Raw genomic sequence first — 23,628 nt, 5'->3', positions numbered from 1 at the left:
TTGATCCAATCACTCTCCAATCTGAACATTTTCAATGGCTCTTTTCAAGACTGACCCATTTCCATTAGGGGCAGAAAATGGTGGACGGGAAATAGATTATTCTACATTGCCAGTCATATATAATTTGAAGGATGCTGAAGGCTGAGTAGCAAAGTAAGTAAAGAAGTATTGAGCGAATTGACACACACATTTTGCTGTTCATTTGGTTGACCATGAGTGTAGATTATATCATAAACTCCAACTCCCTTTTCAATGTCTGAAGGCATAAGCTGCACACACTAACCACAAACCTGTTGTACGATACATATTTTCCTTGATACGTATATTTAAAGAAGAGGTTTTATTGATGATGCACCCAAACATCTATACTGTAGTACTGTATACCTTCAGGACTAGATTCTCTTATTCTCTTATTTACATAGACATTTTCACAAAGTAATACAAATACTTAAGAGGCATCATGTCCGTATACATATAATACAATCAGGACTGGGAAATGGATTTTCTGAGTTTGTATAAAGCAACCGTCACAACAAATTTACAAATGAAAAGGTATGATAGAAAAAAAAAAAACAGCCGACTTTAAAACATCCCCTACTTCAAGCTCTGTACATGCGAGCTCCCGAGTGAGAAGGGAACGTTACTCCTGTAACGTTTCTATGAGCGAGAGTTCGGAAAAAGGTAAAAGTCTTAGTGGTTGACAGTGATTCCTTCCAAAGCAAGGATGAGATAAACCAAGCAAGTTGATGCAGCAAATCTGGCCTTTTTGATTGTTGCCTCAAACGGAGAGGACACGTGCGACACGAGGAAGACAATCTTGTCACGTCCCTTTGTTTTAACTTGGGGGCTTGTTTTCACTTGATGTGGAGAATCTTCTCCTCGGTTTTTAACCGCTTGCGTTTGGGCTGCACAAAGTCATCATCTGAGTCCTCGGTGTCGTCGTCCTTTTCATTGGTTTCCAAAGCTTGGTCCGCTTCTGGCCTCTCTGGGAAGGTCTGCCCTGGGAATATCTCCCGCAGCTTCTCTTCAAAGCACTGGCTTACCGCCTCGCCGGATATCGCCATCTCTGATCCCACCTGCCAGAAGAGGAGAGGATGGGAGTGGTGGGAAAAGAGTGATAATGTAGGACGCGGTTGTGAGAATACCGTCAAGCGGGAGGAAGGGACGGGGAGAAGCGGGAGGAAGACAAGGAGAAATGAAGACACAGATTTAGAGTTGGTTAACACTCTAGATGGAAGGCTGGCCCTGGCTCAACGTTGCACCAGAGACATCCTGCTGGCCCCTCCCACTGTGGCTCCAAGAGGCATTTCTTATAATCTGGGGTCCAAATTGCAACGAGGAAGACAGGTGTTGCACTGTTAAAGGTCTGAGCTTGCATGCAGGAAATAAGAGATTATTTGGAATGATAACAACTAGATTGAGGTCATTTCCTCAGTCAATGTTGGCGGAAGGAAAGGCAGAACTCAACAAAGTTGAGATGTCAACCCAAACCATTTTGTAGGTGAGTCGGCGTTCCAAAAAATGTGACCTTATTGTTCAAAAAGGGAGAAAATGGGGCCAAGCAACTTCTTCCTTCTACTTCAGGCAGCCAATCAAATTGAAAATGTTTTCTTTGTGTCATCTATATTTACAAAAAAAGATAGTCAAAAACGTGCAGTGTGTATGTTAAGAAATGTTGTGTCTCTTTTTTTTTCTTTTTGCCACAAACTCAAAACATTTGTTAGAGCCTCAGTGGAAAGGGACAGGACATCTGTGCTCTGATCGATGCATCTTACCTCTGTATTAATCTGTTTCTCTTCATCATATACCTGGATTATTCGAGACATCTAAAAAGGGGCAATAACAACAGTGAAGCAGCAGGGGGAAGAAGAGAGTTCACAGCACAGGAAGGTTACATAATAACAGATCCGTAGTCTGTTTATGGCCCACTGTGCTCAATCCCGAGAGGTGATCTTTGCTCAGGCGGAAATTAACAGCAAGTCAGGTTTGCACTCTCAGGCTTAGACCAACTCAAATGCGTAAATGCAAGGTTGTCTTTGGTGGTCCATGTTTTTTCTGTTTTATGCATCTCAGCTTTACAAATTCATCCTTGGATTTCTTTAACACAAACCTGTATTTAAAAAAAGTTTCTTTAACAGTCACAGGCCATGCGTGGTACGTCTGTGTTCCGCTGCTTCTGCCTGAACATACGTACGTCCTTTTTTCCCATTGGATTTCATTAAAAACTGTTGAGTTGTGAACTCAGAGTTCCCCTCAAGGCAGATTTTGTTTCCCTTTCTTAATATTGCATTAGTTTAACTGAATCAAGATGATTTATAGGCACGTGCCCTTAAAAATTAAATTTTCTTCACAAACACACCGCTAACTCCAAATTCAATTGCACAACAGACACTCGCTCCAGATGCCTGAAAAAAAGTAAAGTCACAAAAAAAAAAACAACTTCCTCCTCTCAGGCTCGCTCCTTATTTCAAGAAATTATATATCCTGCTATATGCAACATTCACTGCAAGTCTCTCTCTTCTGGAACTAACTGAACTAAAAGAAATGGTGCGAACGTGAGATTGTTGCCATGGTTACGCTCCTGCAGCAATTAGTCATTTTATAATTAGTGTGGATGGGGAGGGGGGATGGGGGTGTTACACTGCAATGCCGATGCTCTACGCTGTTAAATTATGAAAGGAATAATGCCTCCAGCGTTCCCGGCGTCCTCGAGTGAGTTCCTGACTTGCTGTTAATAATGATGGTGTGGATTAACATGTCGTCAAACAAGATGCAAACAAAGTGAATCAAAGTGGAGTCCTGGCTCGTTTGGCTCAAAACTTCCTTCATCTCGTTTTTTTGAATTAGAATTTTAAAGCCGTTTCATGTGATTGGAAGCAGAGGCACGTTATGGTAGACAGCACGGAGGAAGCCGAGATGATGTTTTAGAGAGTTTCAAAACAACTGGGCTGCAAGTGACACCAAGGGAGGCTCAGATCAGGACTTTTGTGGCTGATGGCAGTGGGTGGTGAAAAGCCGTAAGCACATTTCACATGAGGATTTCTTCTAGTTTTATCTGTGCCACTCTGTTACTACTATCTGTCAAACATTGCAGGATTTCTTATTATGGCTTAAAAACCATTAAGCCAGGTGGACAATGCTAAAGCTTATGTGCAACTGGAAAATATAAAACTTCATATTAAATAAATGGCAATCAACATGTGGCTTAAGACTTTTTTTTTAATCCAACTTGGCCAGCTGAAATCAAAAGACTTTGGCTGCACAACTTCATTCCAGGCGTACTGGAAGAAGTTCTCCGCTGCTGCGGACGACGACTTGTTTACGGCCTTCTGCAATCACAGCGAGCGTGCACGTGCGACCGCAGCGGCTGGCGAAGAGATCAGAGAGAGGCACCGAGGCCGAACTCGGCACACAGTCTGCGTCACGCTGCAGCTGTTTCCGCGGCCCACGTCAGCGCACGACTCAACATCCGGCAGCGTCAGGCATCAGGCAGCAACAGGGAGACGGTGAAGGAAGCGCAGAATAATAAAATGTTCGAGCAACGACTCGTCTGACTGGCCATCCTTATATCGCCCGATCAATCTGAGCATCCCTTGTGACACGTGCATTGAAAAGTGTCATTCGTATCATTGGAGAGTATGAAGAAGATCAAGTTTCAAAACATCAGGGTTTTATCTTATGTCACTGCAGTCCAGTGGGTGCATAGAGGCTTATGACAGCCAGTGAGAGGAGGTCCATGCACTGCTGGCCAGCAGGCAATGTTAATCCAGTCAAACAGCACACACTATACACATGCTTCACACACACAGGCTGGACTCATATGTTTGTTAGCCAAACAAGACTGAATAAAATATGTCATGTTTCTTTCTTTCATTGCAACGTGATAAAAGGCCAAAAGCAGTTAACCAGGATGGAGACACATTGACGGTCACGCGGATACTTTTTAATAGGCCTCTGGCCTGCAAAACTGATCACACACACACACACAGGCCGTCCAGCAAAGCCTGGACTTGTGGCTCAGGACTCGTGCGACTCACCTCGTTGTACTTTCCACAGTTGCCAAAGACGAGCCGCATGTCGGACACAAACTCCTGCGCGGACTTGTAGTGCTGAGAGCTCTGCACCTGCAGCTTCCTCTTCACCTTCTTCAAGTCCATGGGCTGCTTGATGATCTTGTAGTAGTTGGGCACCTGGGCGGGGGAGAGGAGACAAAATGTGTCTGGTTCTTTGTGGCTGTGGTCTGGTGGAGGAGACGGGCGACAGTGGGGACGTCAAATAGTAGCTTTCGTTTGTGATGTCACAAAGGGCGGTGAAACATGGGCCACTGGCAAAGGCCTCCGTTGAACGGAATGCAACAGCCCACTTCAGATGTTTTGGTTGCGTCTTCTGAGTTTTCGTCCTTTTCCAAATCCATCTTAAAGGTCCTGCAAAGAATCGCCAACAGTGCCGAGACCTTGCTGCATTTCCATTCCCCCTTTAATAGCGCAAAACCTAAATTTCGCAATAAAAAAAAAAAAACTAAACTTCGAAAAACCTCTCAAATATCGCTAAAAGGTTGTGACGCTCACACGCTCACATGAGGTGGTTTTTCAGATGTATCGATATAGAGGAATGTCGCAAAAGTGTCATGGAAACACTTTTTTCGCATTCACACGTCACTGGATGTGACGTACGGGGTCACGAGACCAGTTCACTTCAAGCAAAAATGGCGCGTTGCGTTTGGACGGAAGAGACGGAACATTTTTACAAGTAATCAAAGAGAAAAATACAACAACCATTCTTGACAGCAAACAAACATAAACAAAAAAAAAGCAAACGTAAGATTTTCCGAGAATTACGGTTGATGTGCTTCACACCATTCAATAGAAACACCTGAAAATCGTAACCGTACTTTGTCCAGTCCTGGACTTCTCCTACAGCAAAGCACATTGAGGCAGAAATCAGGCTGTAGACGGAAGAAGACTCACAAGAACTCTTCTGTGTGTGTGTGTGTGTGTGTGTGTGTGTGTGTGTGTGTGTGTGTGTGTGTGTGTGTGTGTGTGTGTGTGTGTGTGTGTGTGCGCGCGCATCACTCACTGAGCTGGGAACAGGTTTCCGGAAGCCGACGCTAAGCTGGTGACAGAAGATGTGCAGCAGGACTCTTTCGCATCTCTGCAAACAGACAGGGGAGAAGTTACGACTTTTTCCGTCTCGCCAATCAAGCAGGCAACTGGGTTTTTTCTCTCTCCGAAGCAGCTCACCCTCTGGTCCTCGGAACTGACGCTTTGATCTCCGGCGGCTTTTCTGCTCTCGTCGCAGTACTCTATTTCAGGGGTGTCAAGACTCCGGCAGAACGAACAGAGGAAGTCCCCCCTGAGCGAAGTGAGAGAAAGAAGCGAGTCAGACACCTGGTGGAGCCGCGGGCTTTTTGTGCCGTTCCGGAACGAGACACGGCGCTGCCACTTCAAACGAGCCGTCGACTCGGCCTTACTTGGGGAAGATTTTGATGGTGGGCACGTGGCATTTCATGTGGAAGACTTTGGGGCAGCGGTCGCAGCACAGCAGGTCGCCGCCGTTGTTGCAGACGGCGCACCAGTCCTCGTTGGGGTCGTCCTCGCCGCCCCTGCCGTTGCTCGTCCCGGACGTCGCTCGGCCCTTGTCTTCGCCGTCTCCGTTTGTGAGCGTAGCGGCGCTCGGGTCGCCGCCGTCCTTCGCGGTGCCCGCCGCGACTGGGGGCGGCGAGGCGGAGCTGCCGCCGCCGCTCAGTCCGGAGCAGGGCGTCTCGGGGAGGGGCTCTGTTTTGATGCGCTCGCCCGAAAGCTTGAGAGCATCTTGGCCTGAAGACCCGGCGCCCGGCGCAGGGGCGGGGCTGTTCTCCGGACTGCTCATCTACGGCAGGAGGACACAAACGGGACGCTGTGAGAGGGCGTGGCCACAAAGGCATCCAAATAACTGATCATTTGCTTGTTTCCTCTCAGCAAGAAGGTCATTTTTCCATTGACGTCCCCACAGTATCAGCCTGCTGCTCTTAATAAGAGGTTTGGATATCTGTCTGAGTTACAGAGTGATACTCAACTCATGCTTTTTGTGTTATTTCCAGGTTATTACCAAAGAGATCTCACAATGGAGTCGCGTTGATGCCGTCCTTATATGGGCTCGTATGGTGCAAATCCAACCCAATTCTGTTTGAATTTCCACATTTACCTTCAGTACTGCCTAAAGGTCCTTACACACTGGGAAACAGGCGAAGCAAAGCGAATACGCGTTGGCTCCACGTTTGTAGAGGGAGACAACAAATGAACATGTCATTGACATGCCAACATCATTTTGATTGGTCAGAGGTCCAGCCGTTCGCCTTTTCGCCTCTGCAAAAAAATAACAGCTGCTTTTTGTTCCGTGGAAATTCGCTCCTGTTGTGTTAAGGACCTTAACGGTTTACGTTGTGCATGGCAGAATGAGCTAATGCTAATCCAAATGAGTGTCTGAACTTTCCCCCTTTGCACAATCTAAGTGGAGGGGGCCTCATTATGGCTGAGGGAGCGGTGACATCATTATTAACGCTAAAGTTCCCACCACGGAGAACAACACAGGCTATCTGTGTTCCTACCATGCAGGCACTCCGGGCGTCTTTGCTGCGCTCCGTCTTCACGGAGGACGACGGGCAGCTGTAGCTGTCGTCCGTGTTCGGCTCCTGCTTCACCTTCACCGGCTCCACCGTCGTTCCGCTCGCAGTGTTTGATTTCCCAGCAGAGCTACAGCTGCAAACACACGCAAAACAAACAATTTACATTTGCCTTCCATGTGCTGGTACATGTTTACCATTCCAAAAAGTTTATGAAATAAAAAATATGTTTTGCATTACTTTTTTCATAAAATCAGAGTTTTCATTTTCACAATTTAAGATTTATTTTGTGCCATTTTATGAAAAAGGTCATGTTACCAATGCTGTGTAGCAGTACTAAATGTCTACAGCCTGTCAATGAGCTCCTCAGAAGGTCAGTCCTTTAAATCTTCCGATCATCAAGCATTACTATTTTCTGTTTTTACAAGGGACTGAAAAATGCTGTTTTCTGCAGATTTAAAAAGTGTTTTGCTAACGGATGAATGATGAAAAATGAAGATGTGATGTGAAGATGCGTGTTAAAAAATTCTCTACCTTCCTCTGCTGCCTGTGCTGGATGTGCTGGAAGGGCGAGCTGGTGTGTGTGCATTTGATGGGCCTGCAAACACACACGCAAAAAAGAGAAAATTATACCATAAATCACATTTTCTGACAGCCATCAATACTTCATGATTGTCCAACATTCTTTTTTTTTTATCTGTAATAATTCTGTGTGTGAGCACCTGAAGATCCAGTGGAGTGAGTCGACAGTCCAGGCGACGGGTTCATGTCCACAGCGCCGTGCTGCTGCTGCTGCTGCTGTTGTTGCTGCTGCTGCTGCTGCTGTTGTTGCTGCTGCTGCTGCTGCGTGCTGGCTGTGATGTAACGAGACAGGATGTGTGCGAGGTTGTTGGAGCCGGCGTCCTCTAGCTGCTCGTCCCCGGAAATGTGCAGCAGCAGGCAGAGAAACATCAAAGATACACATAACTTTAATGAAGAATCCCACAGGGATTTTGAACAGGTGTCCCATGTGTTGGGCTGTGCGATTAATCGATTTTAAATCGAAATCAGATTTTTTAATCATCAGAAATTCGTTATTCCTCACGTCCTATAATGTGCACTTGTACCTTAGTTGTTCTTTAGCATGTTTAACGACAAATGTCACGTCTTTTGCAGTTTTAAGGAAATAAATTGAAATCAAAAATCGTTTTCAGAGAGAGAGAGAATTTTTTTCCCCCAAAATCGCCCAGCCCTACCCATGTGTTTGAATTAGTATAAGTATTCATGAAAAAATGTTATACTGTGGGCTCCATAGAAATGCAAGCTCAAATATTAATGCAACAGATGAACCGACATGAAAAGTTTGCGTACAACATTTCATGACAACTTCATTCTCACGCAAGGATTTTACATTTGCATAGAAAGCAAAACTGACAAATCTAGTTGAACTCTGCCTACCTGAATGGGCGGGATCTCGGGTAAGCAGGGCAGGTTTTCGGGATTGGTGACGGAGGGAATGAGCTCGATGGGGCCGACGACGGGACTCGCCGGGCTGCGGAGAGCGTGAGCGCCGGCCATACTGGCGCTGGTGGGACTCGTGGGATTGGCGTTGTGCAGGGACGCCACCGGGAAAGGGCCGGCGTGACCAGGGTTGGTGTGCTGCGCAAAGACAAAGGAGACAGCCAGGGGTGAGCGAAGTGAGAAGAAGAAGAAGAAGAAGAAAGAGAAGAAGGGACAGGACATGAAGGCGATGCAAGAGAAAGCGTGGGTGGGAGGGTAGAGGAGGAGAGGCGGGCGGACAGGAGCGACAACTAGTGGATGCTTTCTCTGGTGGGAATGACACGGCTGCACACGACGCATGCGGTTTGTGGTGGCGACGCATGCTGCACAAAGACACAGATGAGCCGAGTGAGTAAAAAAAAGGAAGGTGCCAAACCCCTGATTGTAGTAAGAAACGAAACCTTTGGTGGCTCATCTCAGATTCTATAGACATCTGGACACAAAGACAGAAGTGCTGGATGTAGAGGAGGTCTGTCTCAGCTCGCAGCTCACAGGCAGGTCAGTGAAGGTCACATTTGGAATAATCAACAACGTGTGAGACTACGCTGGTAGTGGGGGTGGGTGAATAACAATATAAAAGGTTATTGAAAGTGTTGGATCAATCAACCACAAGCAGGGGGAGGTGTTTTATTAAAGGTCAAAGGTTATTTAAAAAAAAAAGAAAAGAAAAATCACTTCGCTAATATTTCTAACCCGCGTCTATACATTCAGTGAGTTGCTCCGACTGGATTCCGAGGCCATAAAAAACGATCTGAAAGTGTTTCAGAGTGAGATAAGTCACGCCAGAGGCTCCCAGCACAGCTTCCATTGGTGTGAGAAGGAGCCGCACTGGCCTCTGCTGCGATGAATTATTTCTCTCGTCATCAGCTACAGTCAAAGCTCTGTTAAAAACAAATCCCCGCTGCGTCGCCTCCTCCACTGGGACGTGCAGCAGAAACTGGCCAAAAGAAAAGCAAATAACCCTCGACTGCATTATAGGGCCACCAACAAGGAGTTCAGGACGCGCCAGAGCTCAAAGTTTTTTGTCTTTTCCACAATAGAACGGCCAAAACTTACTCACTGGAGTCTAATCCACAAACAATATTGCGTTCCAGTAAGCGATTGATTGAGAAAAAGGGCAGCGCTTCAAAATGCAATCAGCGGAAACGCACTGGAATTCCTCTGTAGGTTGTGCGATGACAGAGGCTCGGAGAGAAAACGGCTTCACATTGTTTTCTCTCCGAGAGCTCATCTGATTTCCGCGGCCAAATGAAATTACATTTCCTTTTTGCAGATGACGCAGTTGCAGCCTTCTTTATGAGCCGACGGCGAACGACAGAAGTAAACAATGTTTCGCGATGGCCGCAGAAAAAAAATTTCCCAAACATTTGCAGAGTGTCTCTCACTGTTGCCACGTGACATTGGTGATGATGTAATACTCGTCAACGATGAACTAGACAGATTCTTTTGCGACTCCAACCTAAATACTCATTTTACACACTATGTATTAGCAGCGGTGTTTTGCAATGATGCCAGCTCGGGATGTTAACAGTTAATCAATTATCGATTAATCGTCGATTAACAATTTAATCGATTAAATCAAATTAGTGGCAATTAATTGAACATTTTTTACATGGGCAGTTAATATCGTTATAGCAGTGTAGTGGCAGGAAAGAGAGATTCACCCGTTACTTTTAAACAACTTTAAAAAAATTTAAAAAAAGTTCAAATGTGACCCATTAGAAGGCAAATTAAAGTTAGAGGATAAATGTTTAGGGTGCTTTTACTGTTCTCTAATGTAAAAATGGGTCACATTGGACCCCCAACATTATTTAAGGGTTAAATAATGTCTTCCTTGCACATTTTTCATTGTGAAATTTAGGTTCTCAGTAAAAAAAAATGCTGTTGATCGTTCTAAAAGGTCAATCAACTATTGATTAATGAATCAATCGATAATTTGCATCCCTAATGCCAGCATTACAAAATGTGTATACACACAATTACAGCTACAACACGAGGACCTCGGGGAGAACATTAGGAGGCTACACATCCAAAGAGTGTGGACACTTGCACACCAGTGTCAGCCCATCCAACACACAAGGCGACAATCTATGGAACAGCTAACAAACACCTTCTAAACAAACTGTAGACTCAACTAATTCAGCAATCAGCATTCAGCACTCACCTGCCGCTGCAGCTGAGGCTGCATCATGGACGGGTACTGCTGTCCGTTCAGTCGAGGCTGAGCCGCAGGCATTCGCCCCGGGGGCCCCGACAGCCGCATGTGGTGCGGCGAAGGGTACATGGAGGAGCCCGGACCGCCGTTCATCCCCCCAGGCCCTCTTGGTAGCTGCTGCATACTGATGAGCCTGGGAGGCTGCGGAAGGAGAAAAAATGAATTCAAACTGAAAATCAGCTCACAGGTAAAATGTCAGGAGAAAACCAAATGTACTGCGAGGATAGACTTTTATTAATGGACTTATGGGTAGTATGTCAAGCTTTTACCAATATAAAAATCATAAATCAAGCCAAATTTTACACACTGGACCTTTAAGAACTTAAATTGTGATATTGATTCAATATCGAGGAGATGGTGAAAAGTGCTTTAATAACCCAAACCATGTCTGCTCACCACTGACGTGACTGAAACCTAGTCAAAGGCGAAATGGGAGAGACAGAAAAACTCAAAGATTCTTTATTTCTGTCATTGTAACTGATCTGCATTTTCCTGCAGATTAGTAGCATCCCACTAATCCTAATCTCGTCTAATAAGATTTAAATGACTGAGCGGAATCTCCTCTGAAACTCGGTGCGGTGGAAATTAAAAAGAGACGACAATCGTGTTGGAAGCGGTGTCCCGTCACTCTGGACCCGCCCCGCGCCCTGCGGTACCTGCTGCTGCACCATGCCAGGGCCGCCCGGCCTGGCGTGCTGCTGGGACATCTGCGAGGCGATGCGCATCTGCTGCTGGATGTGCTGCTGGTGCTGGTGCTGGTGCTGCTTCTGCTGGGCGTAGGCCGCGTGCTGCATGTGCTGCAGCCGCAGCTGGGCCAGGTTGATCTGACCCTGGTGCTTGCCCGAGGGGCCCTGGCCCGGAGAGATGGGCGGCCCTCCGACCGACAGGTTGGGCGGCTGAGTGGGCGGAGGAGGCGGCTTCTCGATCACCAGGTTACCTGTAGTGGGCGGAAGGTGTGAGGAGGGTGAGAAGACTTGGCGGTCGAATATTCAATGTCAGGCCAGAGTCAGAGAAAAGGGGCTAATTGCCGCTGCGCAATTTAAGCAAAAGTGGGTCAATTGTTCCACTGATCTCCTGAGCTAAAAGATTTTCTTTTCATTGTGGCAACTAACATTAAACAGCACTCACATTCAGTTCGCACTAAACTCACCTTCTATTCTATTTGATGGGTCGCATCATTAAATAAAGGATGAAAATATGTCATTAATTAATAAAAAAGTAGAAACAACTAAATAATTCAATGCGCACTTAATGTGCCACTAATGATCTTAAGTATAATAATTTAATGTACATATTTAATTACTGCATGCGACTGCAGAGCCATAATTCAAATGTGAACAGATGCTCTTCGACCCACCTCGACGAATCAATTCTGGGTGACAAAAATCACCAAGGAGGTGTATGTGCCCTTTATGACATCATAAAGGGCCAGTACACATATTTGAAAAATATGCGTACTGACACTTTGTGTCACATTCATTTATTCCTAAAAAACAATACATATCAAAAATCACGACTAAACCATAGTATTTCAGCCTCAACGCTCCAGGAGGCTGTTAAGGTTCTTGGTTGGGAAGTTATGAAGCTCATGAGGCCCCTTTACCTAAATTCACCACATTTTTGGCCCAGAAGGTGGGATCGCAGTAGAATCGCACCACACCGTTGGCCTGGGGAGCCGGCTCCAGTCGGGCCTTGAACAGCTGGCGAAGCTGAAACAATATCTGCACACACAGACACAAAGACACATTGAGCACATTTTGCCAGCATCGACCTTGAACATGTCATCTTACAGCCTGGAGTCTAAATTTCTGAGTGTAGCAGAAAACTGACCATTCAATAAAAAAAAAAAAATACAATCAGATATTGTTCAATGCCACAATGCAAACAAGGATCACGAGCACAGAATCTGTGTAGGAAACCTGAAAATATGCACTAATGCATCAGCCATGCAAATTCAGTTTTTGCCGTTTCGCTGCCCCAAACCACTGCCGCGCAGGCGGCGTTTGAGAAGAAACATACCAGCCTCTTACTGTAGAGCAGCGCCGTGCTGCTGCCCGAGCTGATGGCCCAGTGGCAGAAGTTGAGCACGTGGTGGATTTGTTGTGCCAGCTGGCTGGTGTCCTTGTGCTGGGCCACGAGCCTCATGGTGCGCTCCTTACTCACGCTCTGCACAGAAAGGCACACAGCTGCAGTTATTCCCCCTGCCGCCGCCGACCTGACATAGTTCAAACTTCATAACCTGGAGGACTGAGCCAACTACTGTACTGTGTATTGTGTACTGTACATGCACTGTGAACTAGCTGTAGTTATTGCATCAGCACAGTCAGTAAAGACCTGCAGGTTAAAGATGTGTTTAGAGTGCTGAATCCAGAACCGGCAGGTAGACCAGATATACTTGATATTCCAGTCTAATATTTATTTTATTCGGTATCCCTTCAATATTTGCAATTGTAGAGACAAAAAAAAGAAGCCTTAAAGTAAACTGTCTGTTTAGAGTTCTGTTGGTCTCCTTCTCCTACCTCCAACTGCTGCAGCAAGGACTTCCCCTTCTTGTTGATCTCATTAATAAGCGTGAAAACCGCTATTTTAATCTCGTGCTCCACCTTCTTGTGAGTTTCGGCCAATTCTTTTAACCTGGATTACGGGGGGGAAAAAAGTGTTTTCCTGTAACAATATTTCTAGCAGTGGAAGAGTAATTCACAGAGAAAAAAAACAGGCAAATGACTGGATTTTCAATCATCATCCATGTTGGTGTGTGAAGTTTAGGCTTGGAAGTGGGGGCCGCTGCTCACCTGCTTTGCACCTGAGTGACACTGTAATGTACATAGTTCTTCTTCTCCTGCAGTTTGGCCACGCTGCTCTCGATGAGGCCTTTCTGCAGCTGAAAAGCCTCCTCCAGAAACTGGTATCTAGGAGAGAGCGGCTGACTCAGTGAGAATCAATATCAGTGCAGCCGTGCCATTTGACTCACGGTCTCGCGCTGTCCTGTGATGCGATGCGGTGCGAGCGGCGAGCTACCTGTGCTCCTTGTGCTCCAGCAGCTGGCAGTCCCGGCAGGTCAGCGTGTCGCAGGTCTCACAGAAGAGCTTCAGCGGCTCCTGCTTGTGAATGGGACAGAAGACGGGTCTCTGCCCCGACGAGCCGACCGAATCTGGACGAAAGCGGAGAGAAGGGAGAGGCGTGGCTGACACGTCTGGAAGTTGGCGCTGGCAGAGCGCCAGGAGGTACATATGGTCAGCGGCGCGGTCCAACAGGCCCGGGTGGCATCCAAGTGGGGAGCGCTGCAGCACTGTTGCCATGGCAACTGTCTACTGGCAGCATCGCCGCACTCTGCGTGTGTGCGCGTGTGTGTGCGTGTGTTTGTGTGTGTGTGTGGGTGGGCTGGAGTCAGGTGGAGATCAGCCATCTTACCAGACGCGTCGCCGCCGTCCTCCCTGGTGCGGATCTTGTGGTCCTTGGTGATCTTGACCCTCTGGTGGGCCTCCACGCAGGTCTTGCACAGCCACTCGCCGCACTCCACGCAGAAGCCTATCGTGCCCGCATTGTCCTCGCAACTCGTGCACACCTTTAAAAAAAAAAAGCAAAATGGATGCATTGTAAGAGCTGGATAACGGACTGCCAATACAGTGGCCACTTGGGTACTACAGCCACAAATCCCATCCCAAAAAGCATTTGTCCTATAGACCGCAATACAAAAGTAAACCCCAGTAAAATGGCTGACAGCACGCCTTCGAACTGTAACACAGTTCAGAATAAATCTTTTAATCAATTAATAATAACCTTTATGGTGTATTTTTTTAAGTCCTCCATTTTTAATCTTTAAAAACAGATATAGAAAGGAAGAAAACGAGTTTTTCCCAGCGTAACCTCACAGCACATGCTGTGTCTTGGCTCATTCTGATTGGCTGATGTGACATGATGGGTCATGTGAGTCACAGAGGCATGAGGGGCAGTGACACATGCATGTCTGAAATGACTGGGTTGCCTTATTGGATCATGGGGACGTGGCTTCCATACAGCTCTTCTACACAACAACCCGGACCTGGTTGACAATAACGATGGCAGGCGGAACGCCGATGGAGGAAGGATAAACTTCAAGTGTCTCTACAGATATTAAGGGATTGCCTTACTGACTATCAGAGAGCCGTCTGAAAACCTAAATCTCAGTACCTCTCTAATATTATTTCCAGCAGTGGCCATTGTCCTAAAGTGGTTTGATACAATTAATGCTGTACTAAATCCATGTACTTCTGCTGTAACTGATGTTTCAATGGTGGCATGTGAAAATTTTCTTAACTTTTTTGTTGACAAAGTGGAGTCGGCCAGAAGGGACAGCAGTAAGAATTCTACATTAAATGCTGATAAGGCTTTGCTTGTTGCCCCGACTAACTCAGCTGTCTTTGACCAGCTTGATTTGGTTTCTCTGTCTTCTCTCGGTGACATAGTGCAATCTTTGAAACCTACAAATGGCCCTTTTGACATTGTCCCTTCCAAAATATTGAAAACGGCTTTTAATACTGTGGGTCCCAGTCTTCTGGGTTTTGTGAACTCCTGCCTTAGTTCAGGAATTGTCCCAGCTGCTTTCAAACATACTGTGGTTAGGCCTTTTTTGAAAAAGACAAATCTTGACCACACAGTGATGTCAAATTTTAGACCGGTGTCGCACTTGCCCTTTACCATTGCAATCCTTTTGGGAGAACAACTCCATTTATGAGAAATCTCAGTCTGGATTCAGGTCTCGCCACAGCACTGAATCTGCACTGTTAAAGGTCCACAACGTTATTTGCGCTGTCTTTGGACGCCAAGTGTCCAATCGTTTTAGTTCTGCTTGATCTCACAGCAGCTTTTGATACGGTCATCCTCTCACGCTTAAAAAACCTTGTTGGTATCCGCGGCAGTGCACTGAAGTGGTTCACATCCTATTTGTCCTGCAGAACTTTTTCAGTTATGATTGGCGACCTGTCTTCTTCGAGTGCCCCTCTTTCTTGTGGAGTCCCACAAGGCTCTATCCTTGGCCCTATCCTTTTCTCACTTCACATGTTGCCACTTGGGTCAATAATTGCCAGGCACAACCTCTCTTTTCACTGCTACGCTGATGATTTACAGGTCTATCTGCCAGTGAAGCCTGGCAGTAATGTTGCACAAGGTTCCTTAGTCAACTGTATTGCTGACATTAAGAATTGGTTGGCCCATAATTTTCTACACTTGAATGATGTTAAAACCGAGTATATTGTGTTCGGGGATACTAAGACGGTTAGCCTTGGCACCTTATCTTCAATGCCTAGTCAGTCAGTCAAGAATCTGGCAGTGACTTTTGACACTCATCTGCGGTTTGACAAACACATTTCAAATGCTGTCAAGGCCAGCTTTTTTCAGCTGCGTCTTCTAGCCAAAGTTAAACCGTTCCTAACCCGGCAGCACCTTGAGACAGCCATCCATGCACTAATCAGCTCAAGGCTATTGTAATGCACTTTATTTTGGCATTTCCCAGTCTTCCCTTCGTCGCCTCCAACTTGTGCAAAATGCTGCAGCCCGGCTTTTAACTTGCAAGAATACATTTTTTTATAGAATACATTTTAAACTTTTAATGTTTGTTTTTAAAGCTCTTAATGGCCTTGACCCCATCTTATCTTTCGGAACTTTTAGTTGTTCGCGACCATGCTAGAGCCTTGAGGTCAACTAACCAACTGTTGCTGGATGTGCCCAGGTCAAAACAAAAGCGCTGGGGTGACCAAGCTTTTTCTTTTGTGGCGTCCAGGCTTCGGAACAAGCTCCCAGCTGAATGTGCACCTTTACTGACCTGGGCCTCTTCAAATCCAGGCTAAAGACACAACTTTTCAGGGAGGCTTTTAATACCCAGTAGCACGTTGGCACTTTGTATCCTTTTATCTTAACTTACTCTGCTTTCTTGTTTCTGTAGTTCTGTTTTTATATTGTTTTATTGGTGTTGTTTTATTCTATTCTTTTAATCTATTTTTTTTTTACCTGTTGTAAAGCACTTTGATTCTCCAAAAGGACGTTGTGAAGGGCTATATAAATAAATTACATTACATTACATTACGTTACATAATGATGTGAAATCATGTAAAATGTTTGTTAATTTCGATCATTAAATTGCTCCAACAATTGTTTTGTTTTTTTGTTCCTTGACTGTACCAAGCATGGATGTATTATAAGAACTGGATACTGGACTGGCAATATGGCGGCACACAGATATTTCCCAGTGGCCACTCGAGGTACAGCAAAAAAATCCCATGGGCCCAAAAAGCATTTTCCCCATAGACCGCAATATAAAAATAAATGCCTTTAAAACGGCTCACAGGACGACTGTGACCTGAAACGCGATTCATAGCAAATCTTTCTATTGTAGATTTTTCAGTTATGGTCTTTTAGTGGTTTAAAAAAAAAAGATATAGTCCAGAAAATCTATTAACGTGGGTGCGCTGGGTGAGCAACTTGAATGGTCTGCCATCTTGGACACTGGCTGGTACTGACCAAGACCCTCTGCGGCTGTCCCGCTGAAACCACACACACACACACACACACACACACACACACACACACACACACACACACACACAGAGCCTGGCCCCGTCGTGTTGTGACGCAGCACCAGCTTTGTAGCAACTGGCTGCTGTGCCAAGCGTTGAAGCCGTGGGGGTACTTAAAATTTCAAAGCTGTAATGTAACGTAACGTGCATGCAGACTTTTTTTGCTGGAAGGTGATCGAATGAGACGACCGTGCGGTTTCCTGTGTGAAGCCTCGGGAGGGCACAGGGGTCGAAACCATACTCGGCTCACAACTTTTTCCTTCACTGCACTTCAGGAATCATCTCTTGAAATGAGCGCACCACTGGCTGAGCACGTTTTTGGGACAAAACGTTTAGTATGCAGCTTCAGGTCTCTCCGTGAGAACGGCTCCGCAGCAACACTAGTTGCTGGGTGACCTTTAAATGTGTTAGGGTATGTTACGAACCACTTAGTCTAGACATACGCCAAAGACGGCAGCCGTAACAGGGTAGCATCAAGAGGCAACTCTGTCAATTTCTAAGGGCGTGTCAAAGCGAGTTTAGCGGTGACGTAGCGACGAGCAGGGCTCCGATTGGCTCAGATTTTCTGACGAAAGGTGAGAGCGACTCTCCGCGAAAAAACAGCACGAAAACCCAACCGACGTTTCTTTTTGTAACGGTTCTAGGTGTGGTTGTGAAGATGGCTGAGTGATTTTCGCCGTGGACAAACACGGAGCGAAAACATTGTCCTGCTTTACCGCGTCGACTCAGCCCACAGTCTTGTGATCACAGAGCCAATGAAAACACAACCATACCGAGGCGTGGCGTACTGTAGCGAGGCGAGGCGCTAAATGTCCACTTTGTTTAGTAATAGAAATAGCAGGATTGTCAACATGGGTTACTCATGATGAGAATATTTAATACAGTGAAGAATCTGATCATCAGAATTCATGTTAATTTGGGAAATTTAGTCCAATCCAATAGAAAACGCTGCCATTGTTTGAGACTCTCTGAAAACAGAACAAAACACCACCAGCCGCTGAAACTGCAACATGGAATACGAAAGTACGCACCTGTGCTGCCTTTTCATCCGACGTGCTGGAAGCCTCTGTGGTGTCTTTGACAAAGTAGTTTTCGATGATGTCACTCTGCTTGCAGTCTTGGTGGCACACGGTGCAGCGCATCACGTTGACTGGGGACGGACAGGAGACGGAGGAAAAAAAACAGGTCAGGTTTTAGTTAGTTAAATGGTCAACACTTCCATCAAATTCTGTTTCGCAACACCATCGTAACGCTGTAGTTACGACCGGATCACAAGAGGATCCGTCCACATGGAGGCGGCGTGATGCTCTCAAAAACAGCCTGTCAATCACGACCCCTGGGTTGTGACAATGAAGGCGACTCTCAATTACGAACTCAGCATGACGTGTCCGAGCACTTCAAACAACCATTGTCATGGCATTTGGTTAGAATGTTAACAAAGCACAAAGTCCACAAACAGGAGGGAGACAGCAGAGTCTGCCGCCTACGTCCAAACTTACTTTCATAATTTCTTGGTGGGTAAATTCCTGGTGTTATTAAACATTCTTGGCACCCGCTGCATATTGAGGGGAGCCAAATTCATTAGATGCTCCTTTCCGCAAGATTTAATCTCATTGTTATCGGCAGATTAAAAAAAGAATATTTAATCATACAGCCAAAACAACAATCACCGCTTCACTCACTCAATTACTTGAAGTTAGCTTCGAACGGGAAATTAGCTAAATTATTGCCGCCATTAATAGCCGCTCGCCACGCCGGCCGGCGCGCCATTTGTTCAGCGCGTTGACTTCGCCAATTACTTTTTAATGCTCTCAGATAAAAAATGGGGGTTGAGATTCAACTTTGTACAAACGGTTTAAATTGAGCCGAAGTGATTGTATGTCACTTCTCCAGCTGAACTAGAAAAACCGGCGCGAGCCGGTTTGAGCCGGACTGCACTGGCCTGAGCAGCACACAGCCGGTTTGAGCCAGTTCCAGCTGCACCAGTCCCACGGTGATTGAGAGCAGCTGAGCCTGGATTACATGGAAGAAGCCACACACACACACACACACACACACACACAGCTGTCACTTCAGTCTGAAACAGAACACACTCTGTCACACCTCCATCCACCACCACCACCATCATCAGTCAAGTCACCGCACAACTGAAACCTACTTTATCAAGATCACGCTGATGATGATGATAACGTAATAAATTGCCGATATTAAAGTGAGTGGAGCAGCCGAGGCTGCCGGCTGAATTGGAAGCAGGTCGGTTCGACTCAGCAAGACTTAAATAGGAACCAGGTTCTGGAAATGCCGCCACCACTGACGGTGTTTCCATTAATTCAAACATTATGCAGGCCTGAAAATAATCCAGCAAACTGAGCTTGTGAACAACATTTGAGGTCCATTCTTGCATCATGCAAAACATTTCATCAGAATTCTACTTCTTTGGGAAAAATTAAACTGGTGCAAAGGCAAGTGTGCTCCCTGATAAATATATTGGACAACCTTCAGAATACAAAATATTGGTTGGACTAACATTAGACCCACATTGGGGCTGCTTTCACATAAAGACCAGGTTTGCCTTGTTATTTATTTTTTAAATGGTGAAACATTTTGTCCGTCTACCTTCTGTCATTCTGTGTTTGTACGGTATTGCAGACTGAACACGCGCTAGCAGGGTTTTTCTTATATCACTGCCTCATTTATGCAGTCACCGGCTGCGTGGTGGGACGACGGCACCATACAACAGAACCAACAACAACAGCACCACCATGAGTCACGGGTTTACACGGTGCAGAGGTGAGACCTCAATGATGTCTGCTCGCATGCACAGAGAAACCCTCATAATCATGTGTGAGCACACGAGAAGGCGTGGTTGTGATTGCTCAGTTGAACTGTGCCACCGGAGCACAGCAATGCATCAAGGCGCAAAACCACCGCATCCAGATTGACTTGACCGATGGTTTGCCGCCTGTTGCTGGGCAGAACATGCCAAGGCTATTTGTTCTGGTTGGCAGGTTTTCTTCGCTGCAGACAAACTGCTCCGTGGTTCAGATGGAACCCAGATGAGACCCTCCTCCTCCAGGGAAGGTTGGACGCTCTTTTTGGCATGCGTGTGCGATGACTGCTTTATTCGTATATGTTGAAAATCAATCATGCAAAACATGAAACACATCCTTGATTTGAAGATTACATTTTAGAGCAACCTAGAAGAGCTTCTCTATTTCAGTGATAACATTTTCTGATTCTGATATTTCCCCATTGCTGACCTGTGATGGCATTTCCTAACAACTCAACTAAACAAAAGGTATTAATACTCTTCTGCTTTGAGTGTGTGTGTGTGTGTGTGTGTGTGTGTGTGTGTGTGTGTGTGTGTATGCTAGGGGAAATATTGTTTTGACTACGAGACCTGCATTAAAAAAGTGTGATACAAATAAAGATGGGCTCATTCAAATCCGATTGATAAAAAACTAAAGTTGAATGATGCACATTTCATTGCAGATTTTAGAAAAAACATTCTTCATCGATTCATCTACAAAGCTGTCAGGGTCTTGGGTGATTCATTGTGGCTAAGCAATCAGGAAACAGGTTTCTGCCAAAAAAAAAAAAAATTCTCCTGCTGGAAACTGGTGAGTTATGGACCTACATCTTTACTGAGCAGGGAGGTGATGCGTCTTTCTTCTGCATTGAAAACATCCAAGAGCCACATTATTGCAAAGCCATAGGAAATCTGGCCAGTACTACCGTCTGCGGGCCTGGATGTGGTCATCAAACGACGGCCTGAAACAAATCTGTTCCGAAAGTTCACCAATAAGCTAACTGAGCAGAAGTCTTTTCAGACCACTGCTTCCAAAACTGCAGTGGAGGTTGGAACATCTGAGTGTTGCAGACACTGAGTCAGTCATGCAGTGTAGCAGCAAAACAGGGAGAAAATATTTTTTATGATTTTTTTTTTTAAGGGCTTAATCATATTATCCAAGTCACCCGCTAAACAGAAAAACACACATTTCACACTATGATGGGCAGCTCTGTGAATACAACGGAGACCATGTGATGTCAGAGTCTCTCCCAAAACCAATACTAATGGCATTCCTGAACTCAGCAATCCCACCGTGTGATATTAAAGCTTTCTAACAGCGCTGAGGCTAACACAATTGTGCACGGCTCATTGGCAGGTACTATATGAAGGTAAAACTATGGATGAAAAACATCTGGTGAAGAATGAAAGATGTCTGTGTAGCACAACTCGCTCCGTTCAGACTACCTACTGATGGTGATGGATGTGAGAGGTATTAACCGTTTAGCTTTTTAATATTACATCCACATTATGTAGCGCGCCAGCTCACACTTCCAGTGTCACCGTATTAAGAAAAACAGTGGGGGGAAAAAACAACAACTGACGAGCGTTTATATTTAAAAGTTGGCAATCTTTAAAAATAAAACAAAAAAAAGTTGTGTACCTAGTTTTAATTAGTTCTGAAATTGTTACTCAATGTGTTTATATTCTACAATTGTAAATATATATTCCAGAACTAGCCCCCCCCCACCTCCGTCACATTTGAGGATGAGGGAATATCTCACAGCAACTTTTAATGCAAACGGCCAACACCAAGCATCCTTTTTAAGGTTTTATTCATCCCGATGGAGAAAAATAATTTCAACTGATCACTTCGGAAGGGTACCTGTGCAGTGTACAAATGCTCTCTGCATTCCATACTATAATTGCGGTTGAACGAACGGATCGTGAATGCTTGTTTAACGCTACAGGTGAATATTGTAGCGGCGACATGATTGGTGTAGCATCTTCGGGAACCTTGACTCTACCCTGCCCTACTCTGTTCTGCTCTGCTCTGCTCTCAGATGCAACTGCAGCACCGCAGAGCAGGTTAGTAAACACAGAAAGCCTCAGGTCGGTTAGTATCTGACTTAAAAAAACAACTGCAATCTCATTTTTCATTGCGTCCTCCGAAGAGTGTGGTAGCATGGATCTGCAAAGACAGTAGATTGCCTTCATAAACACAGGGTGTGTTTCACTTAAAGTAGAGAAATACAATTCACTTTAATAAATATCCACGCGTACGTTATACCCCAAGTTATCGTTTTAATACCGTCACAGTCCCCAACAGGCTTCCACTGCTGCCGCTTGTTGCTTGACCGTATGACAGTCAACTCTCTGGTCAGTAAACGGGGAGTTGTTTTACACTCGAAAAACGACACCCACTAAATAACCGACTGTATATATTGGAGCCCCACTGGCCTCCCTACTGACTGACCGTTAGTTGCCCGACATGGCCAAACGTTGGCCGGGATGACAGCGCAGATAACCGTGATAACAGACTCACCTATGTGTGTGTCGCTCTGGCCGAGAGGTCCGGGCACCTGCACGCTGATCTGCCTCTCCGGTTGCGGGATACATTTCAGGCAGAACGAGTGCAGGCAGGGCAGAAGTTTGGGTTCACAGTCTCGGTTCTGGAGACTTTGTTTACACACTGCGCACGTATCCAACAGATTAATGGGAGTGGGTACCGGCGTGGCTGGCTTCGCCGCAGATGGTGAGGGCATCTCAGTGGCACTGCCGTCGGCGGGCGCATCCCCGGCGCCGAGCGGTTCGGCGGCGGCGGAGGCGGCGGCTGTCGCCTCGGCGCTGGTGCTGGCGGACGGAGGTGGGCTGGCAACGGCGTCGCTGCCGTTGACTTCCCCTGCCGCGCCATCAGTCGCGCCGCTGCTAGCGTCCCCTCCGTTGCTGGTAGGCGTAGTTGCTACGTCGTTGGACGCCGTTTCTTCGCTGGCCTTCCCCTCCGCCTCTATGACTATCACCCCATCCTCGTTTTTCAGTCCCGACACGTCGTAGTCTTGTGTTGCGGACGCCGCGTCCGTGTTGGCGGACGGTTCCATATCCTCCTCGCCTTTGTTATCCGCCATCTTCCTTCCTCTTTGAACCGCTGCACGTCCTGCGTGCGTAAGGTCTCGGACCAGGGTTACGCGAGAGTACGTGGTGACGTACCCAGGCGTTTGTTGTTTACTTGGCTAGTTGAGTAAGTTTGTTTGGTTCGGTTTACTTGATCGAGATACGCGTTGTTGTAGAAAATCGCGGAAATATGTTGAGATGTTTTTTTTTTGTCATGATTATATCATCCTATCCAAATTGTAACCAAACCCTTTTCTAGACTATAATTTTAAAGCACGTGTCTCATCAATAAATAAACAACAGCTGAAGTAATGTAAAGGCTTCAGACATTCTGTCACTTTCAAGTCAACGTGACAGTAAATCGTAAGACGAATTTAGAATAATACTTAGAACAATAGAGGAACGAGACCTAACATTCCGTCACTTTCAAGTCAACGGGATATCAGCGTCGCTGTGTTAAATTTAACAAATTAATGTTGTAGTATTTATACTATAACATATTCTTTTGATCTTTTGAGTCACTTGACACCCCAAAATGATGTCAAGAATGGATATAGCGGATTTACTGTGCTTGCGATGATCACTGAAACTTAACACATTATTAACAAAAAGTGAATAAAGTACCTGAATTTGAACACAGTCTATACAATGGGTTTTGGTAAACATTATCCGTAATGCTGCAGTATTGGGTGTTTTATTAATAGTGAATGACATTTTCATTTGAGAAGAACAAAGGCTTGTTTTAGTGGAAAATGTGTTTTCACCTTACCGTTTGACCATCACATGAGCTTAGTTGAAGGGTGCATCATATCCAGGCTTGCCA

General features: G+C 45.7%; 1 protein-coding gene across 4 annotated transcripts; it reads right to left on the bottom strand.

Moving 5' to 3' along the window:
* Positions 1-325: 325 nt before the first annotated feature.
* On the bottom strand, positions 326-23,084 carry trim33 (tripartite motif containing 33). Of its 4 annotated transcripts, XM_076026528.1 has the most exons (21): positions 22,240-23,084; positions 17,938-18,056; positions 13,767-13,920; positions 13,374-13,506; positions 13,148-13,264; positions 12,875-12,989; positions 12,375-12,521; positions 11,959-12,076; positions 11,012-11,292; positions 10,305-10,496; positions 8,517-8,573; positions 8,039-8,239; positions 7,324-7,510; positions 7,136-7,199; positions 6,587-6,737; positions 5,471-5,868; positions 5,241-5,352; positions 5,077-5,151; positions 4,038-4,190; positions 1,776-1,826; positions 326-1,076 (listed from the first exon to the last, which is right to left on the bottom strand). In XM_076026528.1, the coding sequence occupies exons 1-21, from the start codon at positions 22,817-22,819 to the stop codon at positions 855-857; spliced, it is 3,627 nt and encodes a 1,208-aa protein (XP_075882643.1). In that variant the 5' UTR covers positions 22,820-23,084; the 3' UTR covers positions 326-854. The 4 variants fall into 4 exon arrangements, with proteins under 4 accessions (XP_075882643.1, XP_075882644.1, XP_075882645.1 ...); XM_076026529.1 differs by lacking the exon at positions 1,776-1,826 and having other exon boundaries at positions 22,240-23,082; XM_076026530.1 differs by lacking the exon at positions 8,517-8,573 and having other exon boundaries at positions 22,240-23,077.
* Between the last annotated feature and the right edge of the window lie 544 nt (positions 23,085-23,628).

Source organism: Nelusetta ayraudi, unplaced genomic scaffold (genome assembly GCF_046127955.1).
Source record: "Nelusetta ayraudi isolate G7.1 ecotype Tasmania unplaced genomic scaffold, CSIRO-AGI_Nayr_v1 ptg000019l, whole genome shotgun sequence".
Lineage (NCBI taxonomy): Eukaryota > Metazoa > Chordata > Actinopteri > Tetraodontiformes > Monacanthidae > Nelusetta > Nelusetta ayraudi.
The sequence above is the reverse complement of the archived record's forward strand: the minus strand, read 5'-3'. Positions and strand labels throughout refer to the sequence as shown.